General features: G+C 38.2%; 1 protein-coding gene across 6 annotated transcripts in view; it reads left to right on the top strand.

Moving 5' to 3' along the window:
- SESTD1 (SEC14 and spectrin domain containing 1) overlaps positions 1 to 26,769 on the top strand; it is a 98,521-nt gene that overhangs the window by 58,046 nt on the left and 13,706 nt on the right. For all 6 annotated transcript variants that reach the window (XM_072418404.1, XM_072418407.1, XM_072418401.1 and 3 more), the window contains 8 exons: positions 3,085 to 3,198; positions 5,259 to 5,356; positions 9,162 to 9,217; positions 14,052 to 14,263; positions 17,149 to 17,271; positions 18,691 to 18,885; positions 21,854 to 21,968; positions 24,640 to 24,799. In XM_072418404.1, the coding sequence (XP_072274505.1) occupies positions 3,085 to 3,198; positions 5,259 to 5,356; positions 9,162 to 9,217; positions 14,052 to 14,263; positions 17,149 to 17,271; positions 18,691 to 18,885; positions 21,854 to 21,968; positions 24,640 to 24,799 (1,073 nt within the window). The remainder of the gene's footprint in view (positions 1 to 3,084; positions 3,199 to 5,258; positions 5,357 to 9,161; positions 9,218 to 14,051; positions 14,264 to 17,148; positions 17,272 to 18,690; positions 18,886 to 21,853; positions 21,969 to 24,639; positions 24,800 to 26,769) is intronic.

Genomic DNA, 26,769 nt, shown 5'->3' with positions numbered 1-26,769 from the left:
AGAAAAAAGTTGTCTCAAATTGTCCAAATATTTATCGACCTAACTGTATACACACACATGCAGAAAAGTATCTGGGTCAACTTTCCTGGCATTTAAACTATTTGATTCCTTTAAACTCTGTAATCTTATTAGTTTGAATTGCAGCTTTGAATATATGTATTTACAAATCTTTGCCAACCTACTTTCCTGTATATAAGCTGATTTAAATAGAGTTTTGCCTTGCTGAGGTTGCAGAACAGTCCTTTTTTTTTTTTTTTACCAATCACAAAAGTTAGAAATTAATTCCTTTAAGACATCTAACGACCACTACATATTTTCATAGGAATCACTAGGACATTAGTAAACTAGTGCAGACAAGTACATGCCAAACCTTCACCTTCTGTCATTATTTATATTTGTAATGTCATAAATTATGTTAGGTGTTAGTAATAGTAAACTACAGATGTTCTACATTACAGTATATAATGTGACATCCTTCAGAAGAAGCCTGGAAGTGCAGCACCTTTCCAATGATTGTTTTCTTACTGGCAACAGAAGTACAATAATAAAAACTTTATTTTTAGGTAGTAAACCAAAATCTGAAAAGAAAATGACAATGGACATTATGACCCTTTTTTAAAAGAATAGTTTCCCTACAGTCCATATATTCTAAGTTACATAGTAACTAAGTAGATCCCTGGTCCTGGTTAAGGCCCCGAGTGTATACAAGGTGCGAGTCAAAAGTTCCTAGAATTTGTTTATTAAAAATTGTACATCTACATAATAAATCTCCTTTAAACTAGCCTCCTGCTGCATTGATGCACCAGTCCCTGAGCATTTGTAATGCTTGGAAGCACCAATGGAAGTCGGTTTTCTCATCACCTTCAGTGTATTCTGTGTTATCCTCTTAATTTCATCTACTTAAAAATATTTTTGCTTTGAGCTTCATTTTCCTTCAGCCTTGGGACTGGTGTTTTAAATCCACTTGAACCACTCATAGGTATTAGTTTGACCCAAAGCTTTGTCCCCAAATGTTTGTTTTAACGTTGGGTGGGTCTCTACTGCTGTGTTTCCCAGTTTGAAACAAAATTTCACACGATAGTGTCAATAGCAAAACAACTTGAATACACCTTCACAAAAATTAACAATGTAAAAAAACACAGCTTTCCAATGCAACAGTAACTTGTCACCTCCAGTATCACTAGGGTACTAGTCTACATCTAGCAGCATCACTGCATTGCATACACTATTAAGGCAGGACATTATCTTTTTTGGGCTCACACCTTGTAGTATAAATCAATACTATAAAGAGTCCTTTGTTGGGGACATCCATCTCGCTGTCTGAACATAGCATTTTGTGCTTTTGGGCCCACTTGTTTTTACCCATCTGGTTTATAAATAAAAAAAATTAGGACTCGTAACTTGTGGCTTGTACATTTAAAGCGTACCTAAACTCAATTTTTTACTTCATATAAAAGGGGAGACAACCAATTTATTTAAAGTAAAAATTTTATTTTATATTTTTAAATGGCAAAAAAAAAAAAGTTGCAGTACCTCCCCACGCAGATCAAGACAGAATGGGTGCGCAAAGCCTCCCGGGATACCTATGTCACGCATCCCAGAAAGGCTCTTGGCTGCTCCTTCTGCGCATGCCCTTATCTCAGACATGCGCAGAAGGAGCCTATTCATTAATGGAAAAAAAAGTTGCCGATCTCACACATGCGCATTGAGATCAGCAATCTTTTTTCCCCATCTATGTCACTCGATCCTGTTCCTGTGTAGTGCGAGGTCACGTAATGCAGGGAGAAGAACCTGGAAGAAGAGAGAAGATGTCGGTGTCCAAAGACTCCTACCAGGACGCACAGGACCCAAACGAAGAAACCTCCCGACGGATTGACAGACATGAGGGATTAAAGGTGTGCTTTTTTTATTTTTGGTTTAGGTCCACTTTCACAAGGGCAATTCTTGCATCCAATCTCTGCTTGATTTTCAGGCAGTTCAGAACTACACACAGCCCTAATTCTCCACAGAAGTTAATGAGAGTTGTGAAAATCTAGAGAACTTCCCTATGATGTAAAAATGCAAAAAGGCTGCATTCTTCTTAAGCTAATTATTTGTTTTGTGTATATTCTTAAATTTTCAATCCCCGCTAGGTGGTGCCTGAATCTCCGGGCAATCTCCAAATAATTCCTTGGAGCGATCAGCAAGAGCCTGTGACAGCAGCAGAATAATCCATGCCTGATAAACCTGACCTTTAAATCATGTAATGTTTGCACAGAGAATCCTCTTAACTTTGTTTTTATTACTGCTGTTACAGAATGACACCACACATTCGGTCTAATTTTGTTGACCTCTTACTCTCAGCAATTATTTTCCTTGCTGTTTGTATCAGTTGATCAGACATGTAAATGTTTCTCCATGGTTTAAAAGTATTATCGGTTCAGGGCAGCCCATGAAGTCAGTCAAACCTACCAAGCTGTGAAAATATGAAATTAATTTGAATTTAGATGATATTTTCTGCGAATGAAGAATCGCCTTGCCATCCATATCCAATATTATGGTTTTAATCAAATTCCATGGCTGAGAGCCAGAGATTTCTAAACCTGAAATATATATGAATTGTGACGTTCACTATTCACGTTCAGGATATTCAAGCCCACATACTGTATTAACTTTACAGACTTCATGTTAACCCCTGAGTCTAGATGGCCTTCATTGAAGGGAAATTAACCTTGTACTATAAATGTTTGTGTTTGCTGTATTTTGTCGTAATATTCATGTTCGGATCATAGCTGCAGCACATTTTTTACAGCATATATTTTGTTTTCCATGTCCCCCCCCCCCCGCCCCCACATATCAACATGCCAATGAAATGATTAAACACATTCTTTCTATTTTGATTACTATAAATGTTCTCCATAATGTGAACTAGGTTGTATCTGACTTACTGCAGATTCTAATGCAAAACGTAGGAGCATACCAATGTACGTACCAGTGTTATCCCTAGCCCCTTTTAAGCTGGGTGCACCACCTGGCACTTTTAACTAACCATTAAGGAATCGTTATAGCAGACAATTAAATGTCTAGTTTTTCTGTCTACTTTAGGTAATTTTAGTCTCTGGAAACAAGCTTACCAGATACATAGAACCTTCACAACTCACAGAAGAATTTGGTGGAAGCCTTACCTATGACCACATGGACTGGCTGAACAAAAGACTTGTAAGTAACTGACAGTAAATAATAATCTTGTACCTTTGTAGCAATGCTGGAATCAACATATTATTCTAAAACACAGTCATCAGCATTATGAGCCTATGAGCCTTTAAACTTAGGTGGAACTATATTTCTGAAAAATGTCATATTGTGAAACAGAACAATAAAAGTGTCAAGTTTAAAAATCAATTTGTTTATATTATTTTTTTTACCTGTGGTGCATTCTTTAGACTGTACAGGCTGTCCATTTGAGCCAAAAGCAACTATTTAAAACTTCCCCCTGCTATTGATATCTGTAAAAAAATGCCAGAAAGGAGTGCCACTGAGGGCAGTAGTAAGTAAGGACAAATGATAGAAAAACTTGGTAAATAGTCAAGTCTCTTCACTAAGGTTGCTGAAATACAGGTAGTCTCCGGGTCTCCGGGTTACATATGAGATAGAGACTGTAGGTTTGTTCTTAAGTTGAATTTTTTATATAGGTTGGGACAGGTACAATCTTTTAATAAATACAATGAGGACAGATGTTTGGTGTCAGTTACTGGATTAAATACTCAATGTGAACCAATCACAAACAAGAAAAAAAAAAAACAAAACAAAAAAAGCATTTTTACAGAGCCTAGACATTCATTAACTTCTGTAGCAAGCTGTGCTTTGATATGCAAAAAGAAACAACTGCAGAGTTTGTTTTGGCCATTAATGAGTTACATGAGGCTGCAGAAAGAGCTCACCACCCTAAGATCACCCACAACCTCAGCAAGTTATGCAAACCACCCCTCTCCTATCCTGCACAGAACGAGCAGGGAAGCCCTCTGGTATCTAGGAGTTATCTGTATGTCCCTAACCCGAGGACTACCTGTATCTGGTATCTGGATAGTTTTAATAATTTGGATCTATATTCTTACATTCAAAGTTAAGTCAATTCTCCCATAAGGAAGTTCTGCAGAAATCACTAAGATAGTCTGAAATCACACAAATCCACTAGCTGACTCCCAAAACTCCAGCTATACCTAGAAGCAAGCGCTTGCAGTTTAACTTGCTTTTTAACCTCAGAAGGGTAAGTGCTTACCCCCAAGTAATTGGGACCCCAAACTATCACTTATTCCCTGCATTAATAAGAATATGCTCTCAATCATTCAGGTGATGAAATATTCCCCTCGGGCATGCTGGGGGCTGGGTAACCACTTTCCATTAGGTTTAGCAAAGGTTGAGTGGGCTGGGAGGGCTTAAAATGACTATCACTAGTGGTACACGTCCTCCATTATGGGAGATCTCTGCCGTAGGCTATACCTATACTATCCATAATGTTTCCCTGCTAATCATTTTACTCATTTGCAAAGGTTTATAGCAAGAGAAGATGTTCTTAAGCTGACACTACTATAGCAGGAATAAATCATTAGAATCATAGAGATTTTTTTTTTCAGCATGCTAAACTTTCGGTGATACTCATTCCTACCACTTATGTTCTATATCTAGACCAGTTAGACAGAAATTCATATAAGATTTCATACTACCTGAGGACAAACCTGTTACCCACAGATATCATTACTTTCTTTTCCTGGAGAAGCTAAATAAAACTGTGCCCACGCCTTAGAAATGATCGATTGTGATTGTCTCGGGTGGTCCCTGGGGGTAAATTAGCAATCTGTTATGGTGAATGAGTGGGGACAACCTCTGTTGTTTCCTATGGAGGATGACACAGCAAGGTGCATTCCGCGTGTTTTCTTTCCCCTTTATAGTACTAAAGAGCTTTCCGTGTTCAGCACTTTTGTTCTCCTGTTGTTAAAAAATATCATACAGTAACATTTCCAGTGACAGAAATTTGCTGTCTGTATGCAGTTTAAGAGTTCAAATTGGTTTTGGTCAACAGTCCCACTTTTGCTCTTGTTTTCTTTTCTCCAGTTTTAACAAATTTGCCTATGTGGGAATACAGATAAAAGTGTTTGCATTTATTTAGCGATAGGTCTATTCTTCAGCTACAATGTGCTCTTCTTATTGTGGAAATTTTGCATTCAAGCTCTACTCATTCTAGTCCTGCTGTATGTAATCCTTTCTCTGCTGAATTTCAGGTATTTGAAAAGTTCACAAAAGAATCAACATCATTGCTGGATGAACTTGCTGTTATCAACAATGGGAGTGATAAGGGAAATCAGAACGAAAAAGACAGGTTTGTGAAACAAACTGATTACATTCCTTGTCCTGCTCAGCTCTCTCATCATAATGGCATTATTAGAAGCCATGTGTGCTGCCTGCCTTTCATAAACAGCAGTGGAGGGGGGTGAAGAGTGCATTGTCTGCAGAGAGAGGAAGGGTATGTGGAAAGTAAGAACTAATTTTTTTTTTTTTTTTTTAACAAAACTCATGGGGCTTTATTTAGCTAAAGCAGTGCCAAGTATGCAAAGAAATATTTTGTTAAATTTATTTAGTGTGTGTGTAAGATTTGCCTCATGTAATAATGAATTACAAACCATATACATTTAAAAAAACACCTCCCAGCATGTAACTTCCCCTTTTCTATCCAAACGCTTTACCCTTCTCATAACTTTAAAAAAAATTTATTTGTTACTTGTTAGCTAATACCTAAAGCAGCCTTTCTCAACCTTTTTAAAAATGCGGAAAACTTTGAATTGGGATTCAGGTTGTTAGGGAACCCCTGCTTATATACCTACTATATCCAGCTCACAGTATTTTAGCATTGTGGTCATTGGGAAGAATGCCTTTTATTTTGCTGACTGGTGAAAAGTATGTCACTCCTTTGGATGGCCAAAAAGACCTTTGGTGTCAGGTAAACTGGCCTAAGAGGCACACAATTCCTTATTGCTCAAAGAACCCCATGCAAACTCTGGTGGAACCCTGGGTTCCACAGAACACTGGCTGAGAAACACTGACCTAATCTGTATGTCAATGCATCATTTGAAGAACCTGCAAGCACCAAGTCCTTGTTAATCTGGCAGAAATCTACTCTGCACACAGCTCTTTTATTGACTGATCCTATTGCTCAGATGTTGCTAAACACCTCAATCTATCCCTTAATTCTCATCTTCACAGCAACGGAACTAATTGTTCTTTTATGTTCTTGTGGCAACAGTTTAGGGAAAAACATTTTTGTCTTCTAGTATGACTGTACCGTGTGAACAAAGTTGATTTAATAAAGATTTTTGAGATGTTTGGTGTGGAGGAACTCAACTGGCCTAACCTCAACTAGAATGGCCACAGTATAAATTTAAGCACAGATCGTGAGCAAAGTTTTCTTATGCAACATCATACCTGACCTCACTAGGGGCTCTTTTTACTGAGCAGGCACAAATTACAATTGACATCAAGCAAAACCTTATGGAAATCCTTCTCAGAAAGGTGGAGGGTGTTATAGCTGCAGTGCTGAGAGAGGAACTCCAGTGTGAACACTTAGATTGTGCTTAATTCCATTTGTGCTTGCTTGGAGTGTTTTTTCAGATCAGAACCATAAATGAACGATTGTTCCATATCCTATATAGATATGTGAATACAGATGCAGGGCTTTGCATTTTATAGAATATAATTAGAACGTACACTAGTATAAATGTGATTGATAATTAAATGTAGGTATATAAATGTATTTAAAACATGTGATACAGGGTGTGCCTATAGACTATTTTAGATGGAGCTTGACTCTACAAATAAAGAGGGTTAGGAGGGAATGTGTCCCTAGTGTGTGTATGTGTAATCTGATCTCCCATGGTCCTTCACAACACTGCTCAATAACAAAAAGGTATTGTCACCCAAATATTGACACCTTTACTTAGAAAAAATGCACCCCTGGTATATTCATGTCTTTTCTTTATATATTGGTAATACTCTTATCTATAAAAGTGTAGATATGTGGCTGAAAATAATATTTGTACAAATATGAATATATATAATATATAGTTATATTTTAAATATATTTTATATATATATAATATATAGTTGAATATAGTTGCAACTAATTTAACTGGATGAAAGTATTCACAATTTATATTTGTCAGTTTAGGAATATTCTCACTTTCTTAATTCTTACAATAGGCCTGTGATATAAAAAGAGCTATGTTATGTCATGCGTTCAGTCTGAATCAATCAGCAACTGCATTGAAGTGTATTAGGTTACACTGGATTCTTTATACCAGAAAAATGAAGGAAAAGGTGTATCATTTGAAGGCAAGGCATCTATTTGTGAACTGAAACTATACACCGGTAGCGGATGCAGGACAAGGAAGTATCAAATTCCTGCTTGTGCAATCACTGGAGCTTACCGACCAGTACACAAAGGCAGAAATAACGACCACCTATTTTAAAAAGTATATACCAGTAATTTGTGTTTCATGCTTTAACTGGATTATAGTTTCATGGTTCTTTTTCATATACATATTTGTAGGTTTGTGCTCTGTTGTCCATCTATGTGTCACAGTACAGTCAGTAATATTGCTGAAAGACAGCTAGGATAAAATATCCTAATATGTAAAGTGCATATGTCTTAATGTTACTTTCATAAATTGTTTGGTGATGAAATGTAGGTTTCTAAAGATGCCTTTAGGTACCTGCAGATCTCTATCCAGGACATTTCAAGTTCAAATCAAGAAAGTAGAATCTTAGCTTGCCCCACCTAGCATCTGTTGTTAGTAGAGAGATGCTGGAATTGCAAGTTATAAAATATCTGGAGCCAGAACAAGTTTTTACAGTCTGTAACCCAGTGGAGATTTTCCATTCACTATATATAAAATATTTTTGAACACAATGGAAAGTTAAAGGAGAAGTTTCCTAAAGCGGAACTAAAGTGAAAATTAAAAACACACAGACTTACCTTTATTCCTATGGATTCCTTGATGGCGCTGGACCATTCCTTGATCCAGTCCCGGGCCTCTCTAGAATTCTTCTTTATCAGTGCCAGGCGCCTCCGTTTTCGATTTTCTTCCTCCGGTCTTCTTGCTACCTCACCTGTGCAGGTGCGAGATCGGGTGACGTAGCCCGCTATAAGGGGGAAATAAGAGAGGTGATCTCACTGTGCATGCATGCGATCGGCATGTCTTTCCCTTTAGTGGAAAAAAATGCCCATTCTGGGCATTGCCAAGATCGGGCATATGCAGAAGGAACAGCCAGAGCCTCCCGGAATGTGTGACGTAGGTATCCTAGGAGGCTCAGTCCTTCAATTCAGTCTTGATTGCCGCAGTGCTGCACCTTTTTTTTTTCTTTTTTTTTTTAAATGGTGTTGCATTTAAAAAAACAAATAAATATTTTACTTTATATATAAGGGTTGTCTAGGTATGCTTTAAATTGGGGCAATCCATTCTTAGACAGTTGACACCAGTTGTCCTCATTGAAATATATCCTCTCTATTTCTGTAGCAACGATATAAAATTTTCCACAATATGGACATTATATGTGGAAGCGTATTAATATTGCTGTTATTTATTACACTCACTCCTACAGTGTTGTGACAGACACAATTTCCCTTATTGCACCTACTAACTTTTCTGCCCAGTCTTCCCAAAGTATGCCTGTCAGTATTTTTTGCTTAGCAGAGTTATTACTTGCTTTAGATCTTACATTTCCCATTTGAAACTGGGATTTGCATTTTGTGTGCACTGTGGTATAGGCCCCAGTAGTGACTTGGGAAGAGATCTGGTTGCATGTCCACCTTACCCCCTTTCAATTTTTAATGTTAAATACAGTAGTCATTTTTTGTGCATGGAGTTAGACTGAACAAGAAACAGGAAAAGCACCTACACTAATGAAAACATGGCATTATAGCTAGGCTGCCCCCGTAATTTAAAAGCATGGTATTTAGAACAATAAATTGTTGATGAGCAGGGCTTTGAAGCTAAGAATATTCACGTGTATGTGAAAAACTTTAATAAGGCCATACATTTACCTCTAACCCAGTTTAAAGATCTAGTGCTGCAGATAATTATTATGCTTGAAATAAAAATATCTCATTTAATTATTTTATTATTTTTAAGGTCAATGGACTTCAATTATCTTCCCTCTGTTGATCCTGAAACCGTTCTACAAACAGGTAAGATATATTATTTTCTTTATTTGAGAAGTAACCTCTCCAGCCCTTGTAAGTCGCTGGGCTACTTCAAAGTAATAAATAATGGGTTTTATTGATAAAAATACAAATTGTGGAAAAATATTTAAATGATAAACTAAAGAAGTGATCCACATAGAAGAGCCTCTGCTTAGCTTTGGGTTGAGAGGTTTGTTTGGAGCAGCTGTGCAGACATGTACCGAGCAGCTGTAAATATATGAAAAGTAGCTAAAGGAAGATATGGCGGCCATCCTATTTAATTGGAATCCACTTATCTGGTATACTAACTATCTGCAGATTGTATTTCAAAATCATGCTGTCTTAAAGTGAACTTATACCTGTATGATAGTCCTATAGTCGCTGTCTTGGATCAGTTAGATACTGCCAGCCAGATCGCAAGGTGGCTTGTCCAAGTCTGTATGGTCAGACAGCTTATGCAATGGTCTGTGATAGTTTTACAACCATCAGCACCATTTGTTCACTTAAAACATAAATGTTTGTTAGGAATGGTCATGGGCTTATCTTTAATTGATGCAGTGGTACTTTTGTTCAGCTAAGGGCATCATTTACCCACCAACTTGTATTATAATCTGCCTCATTCCTTGTGTTGCAGAGAAATGAATCACATTTTTGTAGTAAATGGAAATGGATCACATTTTTGTAATAAATGAAAGACACACGCAGAGTTATCGGACAAATACCTAAGCTTTATTGATAAATAGTATGAGATTGAATGTGAAGCACTTAGGGTCATAAAACATAGCAAGTTACTTTTTATTATTGCAAGTAGCAGAGAATTGTTTCTTAGCAGTTAGGCTTTGATTTCACTCTGTAGGGGTATGAGTTGCTGTCTCTTCTCAATGGGAAATGTATAAAGTGAACCGGAAGCACCATACAATAACTAGAGAGACTTACACTGCTGGATATTGATCTTCACACCTCGCTGAGAGAATCAATATTCTATTTAGGAAAATGTTTCCATTCCTCTTTACTAATGCACTTTCCAAGTTACTATACTTGTGCAAAACATCAATACAAATATTTACTGCCATAAATGTCAGGTTATAGGTTTGAAGGCACTTTTAAATTGGGACGGATTTATTGGTAAAGCTGATATTGTCTGCTAAAAAAAAAAAAAAAACATTCTGTACAGACATTGGGACCTTGGCTTAGTGGATGCAAATGCTGCCAATTCAACAGGCCCAACATTGTATTTGTATAGCTGTATAGTGATGGCAGAAGGCCCTGACAGGTACATATATAAAATCAGTAATGGGCACGGCCTTCCCTTGTAAAACCCAGGAGCTACGAAGGGCTTGTATTTCTGCTTTTACAAGTCACAAGTTACAAGATGATTGGCAACCAGAAAACAAGTGGCACTTTGTTTAATTATCGTTTGAAAGACCTCCCCATCCCAGCTCTTATATACGCAATTGAAATGTTTAAGCCCATCAATAGACTGGTAAAGTTTTATGCTTGGGTTGTTTTGATAATCTGCATGGTGCATTTTATTTAGTGGACCCTTGCCAATGCTGTACTTCCTTCGAGTCCACTGATAAACAACATTATACCGGTGATGTCTACTCAAGATTTTCCCGTATGCCCACTTAGGTTTCTCTTTTAGCCGCTGCTTACAGAGCAGCCATTTCTTCATAATCCCGGTTTCTGAGGCATATTGTAACTCGATTTGTCTGAGGTTAGCTAACCCCAAAGCTGAACATAAATAAAACATCTAAATGCACAAATGGAATGCATTTGGTAGCTGTTTTATCTGAAAAAGGATAGTATTTTTATCATCATCTTGTCCAGCAGAGGACACAAGATAACCTTCTATGATGCACCTACACTTGCATGTTCTTGTGATGTACAGAAAAAAAAATCAATGTATTTGTGAGCATGCCTCCTTGGTAGTTTGCTCTGTTGATCTATCTATATCTAAAGTTCTTTGCACTAGAGCACAACTGAGTGGCTACTTACACCAAGCTTTTTTCTTTCCTTTATTAAACTCTGCTGTATAGTTCAGTGATTTTCAACCACTGTGCCATGGCACACTAGTGTGCCGTGAGAGATCTTCAGGTATTCCGTGGAAAATGATCCATTTACCATTGTCGAGTGTCTGTGCTGTAGTGACTGGTAGAGTAATGTAATACTCTTCCATGTCAGTGGGTGGCAGTAGGTAGCTTAATTGCCTTGTTAATTCTTAGAGACAAGAGCATTAGCTACAGAGCGTCATTTTGTAACATTTTTGATTTGAGGTGTGGCGCAGGATTTCAATGTGAAAAATGTGCCGTGGCTCAAAAAAAGCTTGAAAAACACTGGTATAGGCTCTTCTACTAAAGGGAGGTGGGAATGTCCATTCATTGGTCATGTGACAGTGTTCAGGTCAAGAAATTGGCTGCTAGACCAAACCACCCTTACACGGGAGAAGTTAACATATTTCCCAAAGCCCAGTGCCATGTAACGTTTCCTCAAATGGTTTTTGATGAAGCAAAGATGGGTTCGAACACCTGGCAGTTTTCTACTGCTGTCTGTGTCCCTATAGGGGAATTTCACTCTCTCTGTTACAATTTTAGTTACTGTGCCATTTATTTTGAATGCCACCCCAAGCCACTAAACCAATGCACCTTTAATAAACCTGTTTTTCAGTGCACCACAACTGCTACCATTTGTTGTGGAGCATTGCTTTGAAAGAATACTGCAGCTGCAGTTTTGGTCTGTTGATAATTTGGCAGCCAATTAAAATATATGTGCTATGTTAATTTTTTTTTAGCATATACATATCACACACCAGCTATGAGGGCAGCGCTTTCACATTTCACGCAAAAAAAGGGGTTTGTTTAATTTGGGAAATTATAATTTTGAAACTTTTTATAATTGTGGGCAGGAGGTCAGGAATATTCTTCATGGGAGATTAGACATTTTACTTTAGAAGAGTTTTCAGCGTCAGGAATGAAGTTCTTTTTAGCTTCATAGAGGTGAAATGTTAGTAAAATGAATATAGAACTGCAAAGTTTTCTCTGTTTTTGTACCGCAATGTCACAATCTTCTGTTCTGGTGGTGTTCAGATATTATCATCTAATAGATAACAAATAGATAACTGGCCAACAAATCATCCTGCCACCAGTGCCCTCTTCTATTTAGTTTCTCTGAAGTGTATCGCCTGTCTGCAGATCGATCCAGTATGATTTTCTTAGTGAGGCGTATCTTGTACTTCCAGACCAGCCAGGCAAACCCAGAATGTATTTCCACTTGAAACGCTTCTTTGACTTACTCACGCTGGGTGTAACGTCTCAGTGCACCGTGCTCTTTCTTTAGTCACACCTCAGTAATCCGAGGGATATTCACTATATTAGAACTCCTAATATTGGAATCATAATTCATTTGCATCTGGATCTTTAGGCCACAACTTTTTGCCTCTCACTGTAATGCTCATTTCAGTTGTCCTGTAATATATCTAAATAAGCTGGACTTTTATAAAGGATGTAAAGGGAAGCTTAAAGTAAAGGCAATGCCTAAAAAAAATCAGAAATTCTTTTAGTTTTAAAATGTTTTTTTTTTTTTTTTTTTTTTTTTTTTTTAAATGTATGCTAGCATGCGATTGGCTACTATAGGCTGCTTTAAGGCAACAAGGGTGCTCTAAAACTTCAGCTTTTTTTGATTTTCAGAAAGGTGTCAAAGCTAATTATTTTGTCAGATCTAAATAGATTAGAAGGTGCGTCATTGTGAGGTTCTTTCTGAAAATAATATTTGTCCATTGCCTTTAATCAAATGTGGACCTTTTAAACCAAGTCTTGGCATTTTGGCTGCCAGTAAAGCTTTACAATTGTACCCATTCTGTATTATGGAGAGGGAAAAGGGGAGGACTAGCTAGCGAAACCCCACTGTGCTCTCCTCTATTGGAATACACAGCTATTGTTCCCAATCAGTCGTGTATTGTTCCGCCAGGAGGATCAATGAAGATTTTCACCCAAGAGAGCCATGACCAAACATCTCGGGCAAGAATAATTTGACTTGTGTACATTGTACATAAGTGTACGTGTGTGACACCGTACACTTAAGTCCTTTAATAATGATGTGTGACGTATGGTTCAACATACCATGAAGATTTTTTCTTTTTAAAACAAAACCAAATTCTCAGATTATGTTAATTACAAATGCAAACAAAAGTGCAAAGGCAAATCTAAAAGGCAAATAAACAGATGAGGGTAAAGCTACGTACACACTTCCAATTATTATCGTCGGAAAACGAACGACGAACGGTCCTGCACGATATACACGAACGATCGTATAGCACCGATCCTGCACATAGAGNTAACGACACGATCGTTCCTAGATATTGTACACACAATAGATACGATCGTTTAAGCGATAGAGGAACTATGTGCACGACAGGAAAGTGAACGGACGTTCGTTCATCACGCATGCTCTGAACATGGACGATCAACGAACGACCGTACACACGAACGATGTTCAACGATCATCGTCCAATCCGATCCGCCGGTCCGGTCGTTCGTTTCCAGCGACTTTCCTCGTTCGTCGGCGTCGTTGGTTACTTTTTTACGAACGATTTTTTGCCCAATCGATCGTTCGTCGTTCGATTGGAACGATAAAAATTGGAAGAGTGTACGCACCTTAACTAGTGAGTCCCAAATGCATCTGTAAGCTAGTTACAAAAACACTGTAAGGTACAACACTCATCCTATGTTAGCTTAATGGTTGTTCTTTATGCTTGCATTAGAAACTAGCAAGCAATTTCCATGTATTACAAAATATATTTAATAATCATCTTTAAAACTGTTTATTCCTTTTGTGTCCCTAGGTCACGAGTTGCTTTCTGAGCTACAACAACGGCGGTTCAATGGGTCAGAGGGAGGTGTTTCATGGTCACCCATGGATGATGAGCTTTTGGCTCAGCCTCAGGTTATGAAACTCCTCGATTCCTTGAGAGAGCAATACACAAGATACCAAGAAGTATGTAGACAGCGTAGTAAGCGCACGCAGCTTGATGAGATCCAGCAGAAGGTTATGCAGGTAAGAAGAAAGGATACTTTTTACTGTGTACTATATTGGACACACAGGGTTACAACTATGTATTTCTTGCATAACACTGAGTTTCAGTAGCAGTTTTGTTACGGCTTTTATAAGCTTTGAACAAAAAATCCAAGCATGTTTTTTTTTTTTTTTTTTTCAATATGTAATCATTTTTGGGACAGCCCATCTGTTACCATGTATATGGCATCATCCAGAATTCTGACCAGATACCTGGCCACTGCTGATGAAATAAACAGTGATATATACAGTGAATAAACAGTATATGATAACAAAAAGGTAATGCTTCACTGAAATGAGCAATGTATACTTTTCAATTATTGAGTTGAGACAATGGCATTAATGCTTGGGAGACACCAGACCCAGCAGGATTTTCCAAATTAAGTTGTGCTGAGGCGATTAGGCTGTACAGGCAAAATTTCGGTGTGGTTTAGACTGGTCAGTCTATGAATTTTTACTGTTTTTTTTGAAGATTTGGGGGTCCAGTAAGAGTAATGGCCTGTAATGTGGAAAGCAGTGTGTATGTGTGAAGGGAACCTAAGGCCTTGTACATATGGGCTTCATCTGTTTAAGAGCAACAGGCCTGATCTATTAAAGGTCTCCTAGACTGGAGAAGATAAGACTTTTCACCTAGTTTCACCCTTGAAAGTTGTCTACCTTCTTCATTCTTGGAAAGCCTTAATAAATCAGGCACCGTGTGTACAAAAAGCTTGTGCAATGCAATTGCAAAACTTTCAAGATATTTTGTTGAAGTCTTTAAGAGCACCCTTAGCTCCAGTTCAGGGAGGTTAAAAAAGAGAACCTAATAGGAGTGAGGACTTACAGCTTGCTGGCTTCTGTAAGCTTTCAGCACCATTAGAAACATCCTTGCAGCCTGTTTAAAGTAATGGTCCTTATACTGAAGGCCTCCAGCTTTCATTCATTCCCAACAGGAGAAAGCCAGGATTGACGGTTTTCTTGGCAACCATAGCGGACGCATGAGCATGACCACCAGATACCCAGAACAATCAGGCAGGTAGGAGGGATTATTGCAGAAGGAACTTTCCTGTCCTTTTTTGCAATAATGACCTGCCTGATCATGGATTCTCAAAAGCAGATCTTTAGTTCTACATTAAGGTCATAAAAACTAGACTTAACACTATCATTTAGAGCATTTTGATTACTTCACTGAAGTTGTATTATGGTATTTTATGGGCTTAGTTGCATGTGTGTTCCAAGGTTTGTGCAAATGTTTTTTTTGTGGTTTTTTTCATAACCCTGACTGGAGTTTTTGTGGAACTTTATCCTGGTCTTATTTTAAGTACAGCTGAAATAGATGAACCTATTTTTTTTTTAATCATGTAACTCTTTATTTGCTCTCTTGTGGATGGTCAGGTAATTCTGTGACCTGTAAATGCCATTTGTTGTACCAGAGTTTATTAGAAGGGGGGGAGGGTTCACATTAAAGGGGGGGTAATACTTTCAATTGCATTCAAGACGTTTCAAGTTTCTTAGATTTAAACCTGGATTCAGTTCAGTGATATATAATCACAATTTTAATTCCAAGTGTAACACGTAACATTTGAAAGAGTGCCGAGGTGTAAATTTCTGCAAAGCACTAGCTAGTTCTTTTGTTTGTTCTTTTGAGATTTTATAAAGGGGCGATCTGCAGTCTGGGATCTGTCTTCTATAGTTATAAGAAATGTCACTTGGTTAGGCTGTACTGACGGCTTCTTATCCTGGAAGTCTTAATCCAAGTCTGCATGCGTCAATGGTACAGAAGTGAAACACCAGTCTGTCAGTTCCAAGTCAGCCTCATGACATTGCTAGCAGCAGCAAATATCTACAGCACAGAATACGTTTAACTCTGTTCTCCCTGCTGAATACGTACTGATGGAAAAAACACCTAGATAAATCTTCATCTCATGCATACGTTTAGAATGTTTGGGAAGGAAAAGTTAGGATAATTTTATGTAGTTTGGTAAAGCATGCAGTCTTTGATGATGCAGGACTTAATTCTTTGCCAGTTTTCATTGCACTTTTTGCCAGGGAGCTCTGTCAGCCCCCATTTCATGCCTGGTCTCAGTAAGACAGACAGGACTATTGGATTGTAATCTTTATGAGAATTCCTATTGAAAATAGCTTGTACGATAACAATAATTACCTCTACCATTCCTTGAGCCACTGCATTTATTTGAGCTACTACTACAATTTTTAGGACTTCTCCCTGTTTGGCATAGGAGCTCATTTCAGCTAGTATATGGAGAATACATCTATACTAATACTAAGGTGTTGCCATTCCCTTGAATTTTCTGCTTAATCTATAACCACAGAAATCTCATCTGCTTCAGCCTATGTTTTCTAGAGCAGAAACGCAGGTGTTTCTGCTGGATCGCTGTTTGGATAATATTATTATTATTATTAATAATAACAACGAACAGTATTTATATTGCACCAAGATATTATGCAGCGCTGTCCATTAAATAGGGGTTGCAAATGTCAGACAGTGACACAGGAGGAGGAGGTGAGGACCCTGCCCAGAAGAGCTTACAATCTAAGCGGTGGGGGAAGAAGCACACAATATAATTGGCCCTCAAAGCTTTATATGTTAATATGCTATGGGCCAGACTCTTGGCGCCCAATGATCAACAGGAGTAAAAACAAGTGCCCTGATCAATTAAGAGTAATAGTGTTCTGTTGGGGTGGTCCCCCCCTCCCCCACAGCTGTACATTATCATTTAAGAGTAAATCTCCATCCTGCCAACAGAAAAAAGGATAAAACATTAGATGGCTATAGGCATGTTTTGTTGTAAATTCTTTTAGCTTATCTCTTGCTCTTTGGATTTTGCATGTGTCACTTCAAGTAATAGAATCTGTGCTTTACACAGGTGGTAAACTGGCTGGAAGGACCTGGGACAGAACAGCTGAGAACCCAATGGGGAATTGGAGACTCCATAAGAGCATCCCAGGCCTTACAACAGAAGCACGAGGAGATTGAGAGCCAGCACAGTGTAAGTGGCTGTGTGTAATTGCGGTTAAATTACAAATCTGCTGTTCATGTATGCATGTATGAGCATGGTAAAACGGTGCCTAATGGTGTAAAGTAATGGTTGTGGCAAAGCATGTAAGTGCATTGTTGGATGTTATTTTTATACCTTGCATTATTTATGTATGTATTTATTCACAAGTATTGTTGGTGGTTCTGTTTGTGTTGGTGGTAAAATATTAATGTATTGTTACCCACTACTATCAATACTAACTATATATATATATATATATATATATATATATATATATATTTATAATGTATGTAATATACATATATACATCTCCACAGAAGATGCTGGTGCTACATGCAATTGCAGTTATGATCCAAAGAGCAATGCCTTCTCCTTTGAGGCTATTCTCAATACTTTCCACAAGATGGTCTGTTGACCCTTCTTAACCAGAGGAGATTTCAAAATATTACCCTGTTGAACTAATGATTTAGAATTATTTCTGATAACAGACCTGGCAATAGCACAAAATATCTCCATCACACAGTGCTATTATTATCGGCCTGATTGCCTATCTTTAAAGCAGGAGATTCATTGGCAGCAGTGCAGCACTAAAGCTGGTTACAGGCATTGTTTTCAATGACAATAAATAAATCATTCAACATCATATCCTGAGACAAAAGGAATAGAGGAACACTGCTCATTCTTTTTTGAGAGTGTAAGGAAGAGAAGGAGCTGATTTCCCACTTCAGCAGAATTGATCCCTAAATGATGTTCGGGGACGGCCGTACAGAAGCTGGATTTTTACCCAAGACAGAACATTTGTTTCAGGTGATTAAAATCTAGCATTTAAGTTATAGGGAATATAGGATAGATTGATTTTAGTTTATTGCGCTAAAATCCAGCTTCCATACAGATGTCCCCCCAACTGCAGTAAAACCCTTGCTTGTATCTCTGTTGTTGTATTGTATAACCTAGAATCACAGAGCTCAAACCATTACAAAAATAAAAAAATGTGTTTGTCAGTGATATCAGATGATTTAGAATCAGACACTTTGTCCACTTTTAAAACCAATTTAATCTAGTAATTTATTAAAGAAAAAGTGAACCTGTCCTTTATTAAAAAAGTTATTGTGTGACATTTACATACCTGCTGTCTACAATTTGCTGCCCTGTAAATGCTGATTGGTAGTATGCCCTGACCTATATTGGGCATTCATCAGGAATTGTTACATATGTGTCTGTAAAATCATTGTATGGGTATGTATTAAAAAAAAAAAATCTTCATTTCAAATATATTGCTGTGATATGTCTACTTTAACAAAAATTTCTTATGAGGCTTGTCAATGGTATTTTTTTTTTGTTCAAATAGCTGATGTCATTGGTATAGGATGATTCTTTTTGCTTCATCATTGTTCATCTGTTGCCCTCTAGGAATGGTTTGCCGTGTATGTGGAACTGAACCAACAAATTGCAGCGCTTCTTAATGCTGGCGATGAAGAGGACCTGGTGGAGCTGAAGGGTTTGCAGCAGCGACTAAGCGATGTCTGTTATAGACAGGCCAGCCAGCTAGAATTTCGTCAGAATCTTTTACAGATAGCACTAGATTTTCACAGTGTTGCTCAGGAGGTATTGCTGTTCATTTCATCAAATAGTTTTGTATTCTGCTACAGTTGACAAACACGGCCAGCTGAATTTATGTTCACCAAGTGTTTCGGCAAAAGGTCTGAAAGAACAGATTTGTAGCTTGGTGCATCATAAAATACATTTATAGTAGAGGTAGATTTGTGATAGCAGACCAAAATATGAACGTAAACTGGGTGTAAAATGCATTATCTCAGTCTATTATGCATGAGCAGACTTTTGAAGTTTTTAAAACACTATTGGATCAATTTATGTGTTCATTAATCTAAAATTTAAACCTAAAAAGTTAAAACCCCCAGAATTAATTTGAGTTATAAGGGTGTGCTTTTATTTAATCATTGTTTCAGGCTCCCTTATCTGCCATTATAACCTTTGTGCTGTGCAGCTTTTTCTCATGTGCATGTTGTTTCTAGGTGCACATATACTACTCTCTGCAGTGATATATATGCAATTTTTGGAGAGGTGGGCATTTCTTCAGTAACTTTCTTACTAGTTGGGCAAATTCTACTTAAAAGTAACAAAGTATGACAACACCATAGGGGAGCCTAGCATTATCACCCTAAGTAAAAGAAGTCTGTGGCCAGACTCTTACTAGCAGGATCACCAGGTGCTGTTGTAATCAATGCAAACCTTTAAAAATGCATACTTTAATTTTAATTCTAGAAAACCTTTAAATGTGTTGTTACTCAGAACTAGAATCTTACATGTACACTTTTACACAGCAGTACTAGTATCAGTAGCGCAAAGTAACAATACAGTGTGGGGGAGTGACTCTAACTCTATCTTGTCAGTAATAGATCTGCCAACTCCATAATAGGTCAAAATGAAGAAATGAGAAAAGACTGGGGTTTACTTTGCAAAGGAGATATTCAAATATATTAATTTGTATTCCATCCAAAGTGCAAAAAACAATAGGGATCAATTACAAAAACAAAAAGAACTGATATAAAAGACATTCAGTCCAAGGCATCCCTGAACCGCTATAGGCAGGGAAATGCCCTGCTTACTAGACAATTAGTTGTCCGACTACGAGCGTCAGAGCAATCAGTGCACAAAATGACATGCAGAAGCGGTATGAACTGGTGGTGGGAAGGAAAAGAATGCGATCAAACCCGAGATGCTAGAAACAGTCGCCCGGGCTTTTTTAGCCCACGATAGGCCAAAATGATAAATTCAAAGAAAAAAACCTGTGAAGAAGCCTTCTGGTGAAATGCGTCAGATTGGAGAAAACTAAGCCTCCTTTCTACATTTGTTGCAATTCTTAGTTAGACAACTGATTTGTCTAGTAAGCAAGGCATTTCCCTGCCTATAGCAGTTCAGGGATGCCTTAGACTGAATGTTTTTTTTAATCACTTCTTTTTTGTTTTTGTAATTGATCCCTATTGTGATTTGCACTCTGGATGTTATATAAATGGATATATTTGAATATCTCGTTTTGCCAAGTAAACCCCAGTCTTTTCTCATTATTTCATCAGTAGCGCAAGGACCATCACTCCTCATTCTAAGCTCCATTGCTTTCCACAGTTCTGTCATTTAAAAGTTTTAACATAAAGTAGGAGAGAATAGTGTGATGAGCTTATCAGTGTTGTTCTTCTCCTTGTTCCAATCAAAGTCTTCATACTGTAGAGATAAGTGAGGTCTGTGACCTGGCTATGCTTTGTGACAAACATACCTTGTTCAGACAACTGGCAGAACACAAATACATATCTTTTGTCCTGTAAAATAGTATATGTGTATATTTGAGCTTTATTTATACTGGTAGTGGTTTGCTTGAGGTTTAGCCTGAAAGAATAAATTGTATACTATATAAAATGTTGCACTTGGGGGAATCGGTATGCAACCTATACCTCCATTTCCTAATGAATTTCCTACCCTTTTTTACTATTCATTTTATCTTAACCTCTACTTACCCCTAACATATATGTACACTCAAACAAATCTCTAATTTGCTTCCTTTTTGGTCTGTTTATTTAAGGTTTTAAGGTACATTTATCTGTTATTAATTGCCTGCTTCCTCTTGTTATCTCAGGGAGAGTAATACACCCTTGGTATGTAAGGCCCTTTTTGGACCTACATACTAAAATTCCACTTTGAAATTGAAAGATCAGGCAGTTGATGCATTTTCTGCAATAAAACATAGTAGAATTTTTACTTTGCTTTTTACTGCCAATATCACACCCATGTTACCTTAATACTAAGGCTCCACTTGTTTAATTTTCAAAATCGATATTCTGGGAGTGTTGCTCACCAGGCATCACTATGTTCTATAGTGTAGGGACCAGCAGGAGAAAACAAAAAAAGCACTGAGGGACGCAGGGATTGGACATACAGGAAATGTGCTGGATGTAAACATTCTTCCAATGACAAAACTTCTAGGGGGACAGACCAGGTAAGTATAAAAACTCCTAAAAAGTGTTTTGTTTTTTTTTCTCTTTTTTTTTTTTTTTTTTTTTTTTTTTTTAATGTCGATAAGTGTCTCATGTTTACTCTCAGTTGTGCTGACTTCATATATATTATAACCTTCACTGTAGCAACTCGGAATAGAAAAAAAAATCTAAAATGTATTAGGTAACAATAAACTAGTGTTTATATTTATTCTGTCCAAGGTCTTTCAATTGAGTAAGCGGAACCAGAGCCTGTGTAAGAATATGAACGCAATAAAATATTTTCCTAGTCCATAAACCACCTCTGGGCTTACTGTTCGTGTCAGGCCAAGCAATGTCTTATGGGCATCCTGTTTTCACATGTTATATTTAATCCAGCTGTGAAATGAACATTTTTCAGGAAACTAGACCACAATTTTTTTTTTATGAACAATACCCCTGATTCTCGGCAGTCATAAAGCTGTAATATTTCTGTAAGAAAAGCCTTTTTTTTCGCCAAGCCTAGTAACAGCTTGCTTCACAGTTCTAAGCACCGCAGAAGTCTAATTCCTAAATATTGTTTTTGTCAGTTGTCGCAGCAATTGGATGGCCTGCTGGGGATGCTGTGTGTTGATGTGGCCCCTACAGATGGAGCAGCAATTCAGCAAACATTAAAACTGCTTGAGGAGAAGCTGAAAAGTGTTGGTAAGGAGCAGATATATTTCTCTGCACGTTCATTACTATGCAAGCACAGATTAAAGGAGACCTTTGTAAAATGTTTTAATTGGTTTCTTTCTTAAAGGAAATAGGTGTTGAAAATGATGGTGCTTGCCAATATTACATGACCTTGCTGAGCCAGTGGCATAATACCTTGTCATGTCACCGAAGCACAGTAGTATGCACTCACTGTGATTGTGGTTGCAGTATGCTTGTTGCAGCTATTTTCCATCCACGTTAACTGCAGGAATTGTTTTCATATATGAATGAAGAAGGAATCCATTTTATGCCCTGCAAAAATAAAACAAGGCTTAATAATGTGCAGCCACTGTATGGCATGAGGCCCTTTGTGAATGTTGGCTTTGTTCTCAAAAATGCTTCCCCATTCATTCACTCTTTTTTACCAGTTCCAACAGTAACAGTACACCTCTCAATTGATTATTTTTAGCAAGTCAATCTTTTCTGGTAGAATATTTTAAACTTACCAATGAAAATATCTTGTCCTTATTGTCTCCAGTCATATGTTCCAACCCACGCAAACTCTTCTCCCTCCTAAACCTGCCCAAGACATAGCCACCTACTTTAGAGAGAAAAGTGGCAAAATCAAACATGATGTCACTGCTCACCGGGTCACTCCAACCATAGCCACCCCTTCCACCTGTAAATCATCACTGGTCTCCCTCAACCCTGTTACTGTGGGGGAAGTCTCCTCTCTTCTTTCATCGCTTCTATTTACTACCTGTCCTCTTGACCCAATTCCCTCTTATCTACTCTGTGCCCATTCCTCCACCCTGGCCCCCGCTGAACCAAACTTTTCAACCTCTCCCTTTCTACTGGTAAATACTCCACCCCCCCCCCCCCCCCCATGCCATAATTCTCCCTATCCTGAAGAAACCCTCATTGGACCCCTCCCTACCTTCTAGCTATCATCCTATCTCACTTCTCCCATATGTCTCCAAACTTCTTGAACGCCTTGTCTACAAAAGACTCGCCCATTACCTGAGCACCATCTCTCTCCTTGACCCTCTCCAGTCTGGCTTTCGAGCTGCCCGTTCCACTGAAACAGCCCTTACCAAAGTGGCCAATGACCTCATCAGGGCTACGTCTCAAGGCAACTTTTCACTCCTTCTCCTTGATCTTTCCTCCACTTTTGACACTGTTGATCACCCCCTTCTAATACAAATCATGTGCTATATTGGTATCAGTGACACTGCTTTCTCTTGGTTTGCTTCCTATCTGTCTGACCGCTCCTTTCAAGTTTCCTTCAATGGTAATTCCTCCTATCCCACTCTCCTCCCTGTTGGTGTTCCCCAAGGGTCAGTCCTTGGACCAGTTCTCGTTTCTCTGTACACCTCCTCTCTCGGTAGTCTCATATCCTCCTATGGCTTACAGTACCATCTGTATGCTGATGACACTCAAATTTATCTGTCCACCCCTGACCTGTCTCCCTCAGTCCTGGATAAGGTCTCATGCTGCCTGTCAGCCATATCATCATGGATGTCTGACCGATTCCTGAAACTCAACCTGGATAAAACAGAACTCATCATCTTCCCCCTTCAAATTCCAAATCTCCCCCTGTCATATTAATAACTGTTAATACCACTGTTATTGGTCCTTCCCCTCTTTGGGGAACACATTGTCTTGGCGTCCCCTTTGATTCTGCCCTCTTATTTACCCCCCAAATTTCAGGTCCTGCCACTTTCACCTATGCAAAATCTGCCCCTGCCTGTCCCCAGAGACCACCAAACTCCTTGTACACGCTCTTATTATCTCTCGTCTGGAGTACTGTAACCTCCTCCGCTCTGGTATTCCACTAACCTGACTCTTTCCTCTACAAACTATTATGAACGCTGCAGCTAGACTCATCCATCCTTTCCACCGCTCCTCTTATGCTGCATTTTTTTGAAGATCTTTACATTGGCTTCCATTTCACCATAGAATCAAATTCAAGCTACTGTGCTTTTCCCAACATTCCCCAGACACTCTCCGCTCCTCTGATGACCTACAACTGACTTCCTCACTCAAAACCTCATCACACGCACAGCTACAAGACTTTTTTTTTTTTTTTTTTTTTTTTTTTTAGAGCTGTCCTAATTCTTTGGAATAGTCTTCCTCGTCCTATTCGCCTTGCTCCTACTTTCCGCTAATTTAAAAGAGCACTCAAAACCTATTTTTTCAAACTTGCCTACCCATCTTCTTCTGTCTTTTGAAACTGTCACTACTTCCCACCACTACATATCTCCCCTTCTATTATGTGCTAATTCTCCCCCCTCCTAGAGTATAAGCTCTTCGGGGCAGGGTCCTCTCCTCCTGTGTCACGGTCTGTATTCGTCTGTCATTTGCAACCCCTATTTAATGTACAGCGCTGCGTAATATGTTGGCGCTGTATAAATTCTGCTTATTAATAATAATAATAATAATAATAATAATATAATAATAATAATAATGTTTATTAGACACCAAGCACTACTGTAATGTCCGAACAGATGTTCTTACTGCATATTAGGAAGCTGCTTTGCTTGGTTCTGGAGCCAAAATCCCTATATTGTGAACTACCAGCTAACTCAAACCTGTTCAATATCATGAGTTTTAAAATTTGTTTTTGACAATTCGTTGTCGTCTGTTCTGTCACTTTGTGATTTTTGTTTTTCTTTAATAGACACCGGACTTCAAGGCTTGCGAGAGAAAGGTCAAAATCTTCTAGATCAAATTTCCAATCAAGCTTCTTGGGCCTATGGGAAAGATGTCACTGGAGAAAACAAGGAAAATGTTGATCATATTCAGGGTGTAATGGAGGACATGCAAATGAGGAAACAGAGGTGAGATGATCCTTACCACAACATCTGTGAAATAGATAACTGAATGTGTATAAAAAAAAAAAGAATCATTCATTACCACAGAGGAACCAATCAGACTTTCCCTTTTCTTTCATACAGCCTGAGAAGGGGAATGTCATTGGTAGCAATAAGCAACAAAATTTATTTTTCTGTAGAATAAGAGACAGTAGATCAATACTTTCAGTGAGAACATGTTTGGAGTTATTACAGTATTCAGTATGTCTTGCTCTTTCATATATTCTGTTAACAAAGATTTGTTGATTTGTCACCAGAAAGAGCACTATGTGGCTCAGTGAAATTATTTGATCATCTCTGAGACTTCTATTGTGAGAATTATTACACAAATATTGTGTCACAATAAACAAATACATCTTCCCGTGTAAAAAAAAAAAAAAAATTACAGGTTCTGCGGAGATCCATTTAAAATGGTTAGATCCTTGATCAGATTTAAATAGAACAGATGTTTAAAGTAGAACTGAAGAAGCTGATGTTTCCTTTAACTGTCAGAGTCCCTGAGCTGCATTTGTGTATCCCCTGCCTACACCGGAGTTATGTCATCCTAGCAGCTGCAGGTCAGTAAAGGTTTTCTAAAGGCTCTTACTTCTAGGAATATGTGAATACTAATTTTAATGATTGTAACCTGGCTACCCTAATGTAAATGACACATATATCAAATGTCAGGCAACATTTAACATATGCTGGGGAGTCTGTTAGCTGTTACATGAATGCAGTGTTGTAATACACCACAGTCTTGTGTTGGCACTTGTAGCAGGCTTGCCTGTTGTAAGCTGGTATACCCATCAAATTCGTATGTCTTATATTTCATTATCAGTAAGTTTAAGATGCTTGGCATCTTAATCTACCCTTTTGAATCTCTGTAATCTTTCCATATATTTCTTGCCAAGTTCAAGGACCGCTTTGCTTTATGTAAAAATCTGATGACTATTTCTTTATTCTCCTGTAGACTGCACATTTTATGTGAGACAGTAAATAAATATTAAAATTTGATTGACACTTAAAAATAAAAAAAAAATCTGTTTGAAAAGTTTTAAGAGAATGTTTCCAACCTTCAAGGTGAAGGTCTGACAGGATTAATCAATTTTCATCACCATCATCACACTGTGCAAAATCCTTTGTGATTTTGATCACAAGTGATTCAGCCTTCAGCACATTTGTAGAGATTACACCAGCTGATTTTCCTGCCAGCCCCCAGGACTGCCACAGTCTAGTCAGAATCTAAGTAGGTCTGCGCGTTATCTCTGTCACTGTAGTGTTGTAGACATCATGCATATTTATGTGAAGTTACTATCACCTTATCCTTAAGCGGCTCTACACAAAGAACATTAAGGTTTTGCTTTCAGACCCAGCAATTATATATCCGTATCAGAGCACTTCATACTACAGCATAAATACCTACACTTTTCCTTCATGTATTTCCTAGCAGAATGTCCTCTCTCACTTTAACAAAACATGTTTGAGCTTGTCTGTACAAAGATGCCTAGACATCAGCAGAGGGGTGATACTCTTGGGTGCAGCACATACATACCGGTGTATTGTGCAAGTCAGAGTGCTAGAACTGTCCTGAGCATTGCAGTTAAGATCATAAGACCCAGCACATATTCACCAGGGAAGCCTAGGCTGCTGAAAAAAAACATTGCGCAACTTGAAAGGGGCTTAAGGAGGAACTAAACCTGCTCACCTTCTGTAGCAAAACACTGCCATCTTCTCTTTCTCCTTGCAATCCTCAGCCATCTTGATTGGCCAGGCCGGGATGACGTTACTCTTGTGCAGTCACGTGTGAGCTCATTCAGTCCTGGCAGGCACAGGGGAGGGAGGGGAAGCCAGCATTGTTAAGCTACATACACACGTGCAATTATTGTCGTTGGAAAGGATCTTTCACAATCTTTTCCAATGAATAAGGACTGCACGATGCATGAACAAGTGTTGTACAT

Source organism: Pyxicephalus adspersus, chromosome 7 (assembly GCF_032062135.1).
Source record: "Pyxicephalus adspersus chromosome 7, UCB_Pads_2.0, whole genome shotgun sequence".
Classification (NCBI taxonomy): domain Eukaryota; kingdom Metazoa; phylum Chordata; class Amphibia; order Anura; family Pyxicephalidae; genus Pyxicephalus; species Pyxicephalus adspersus.
Note: the sequence above shows the minus strand (reverse complement) of the source record. Positions and strands in the feature narration are given on the sequence as shown.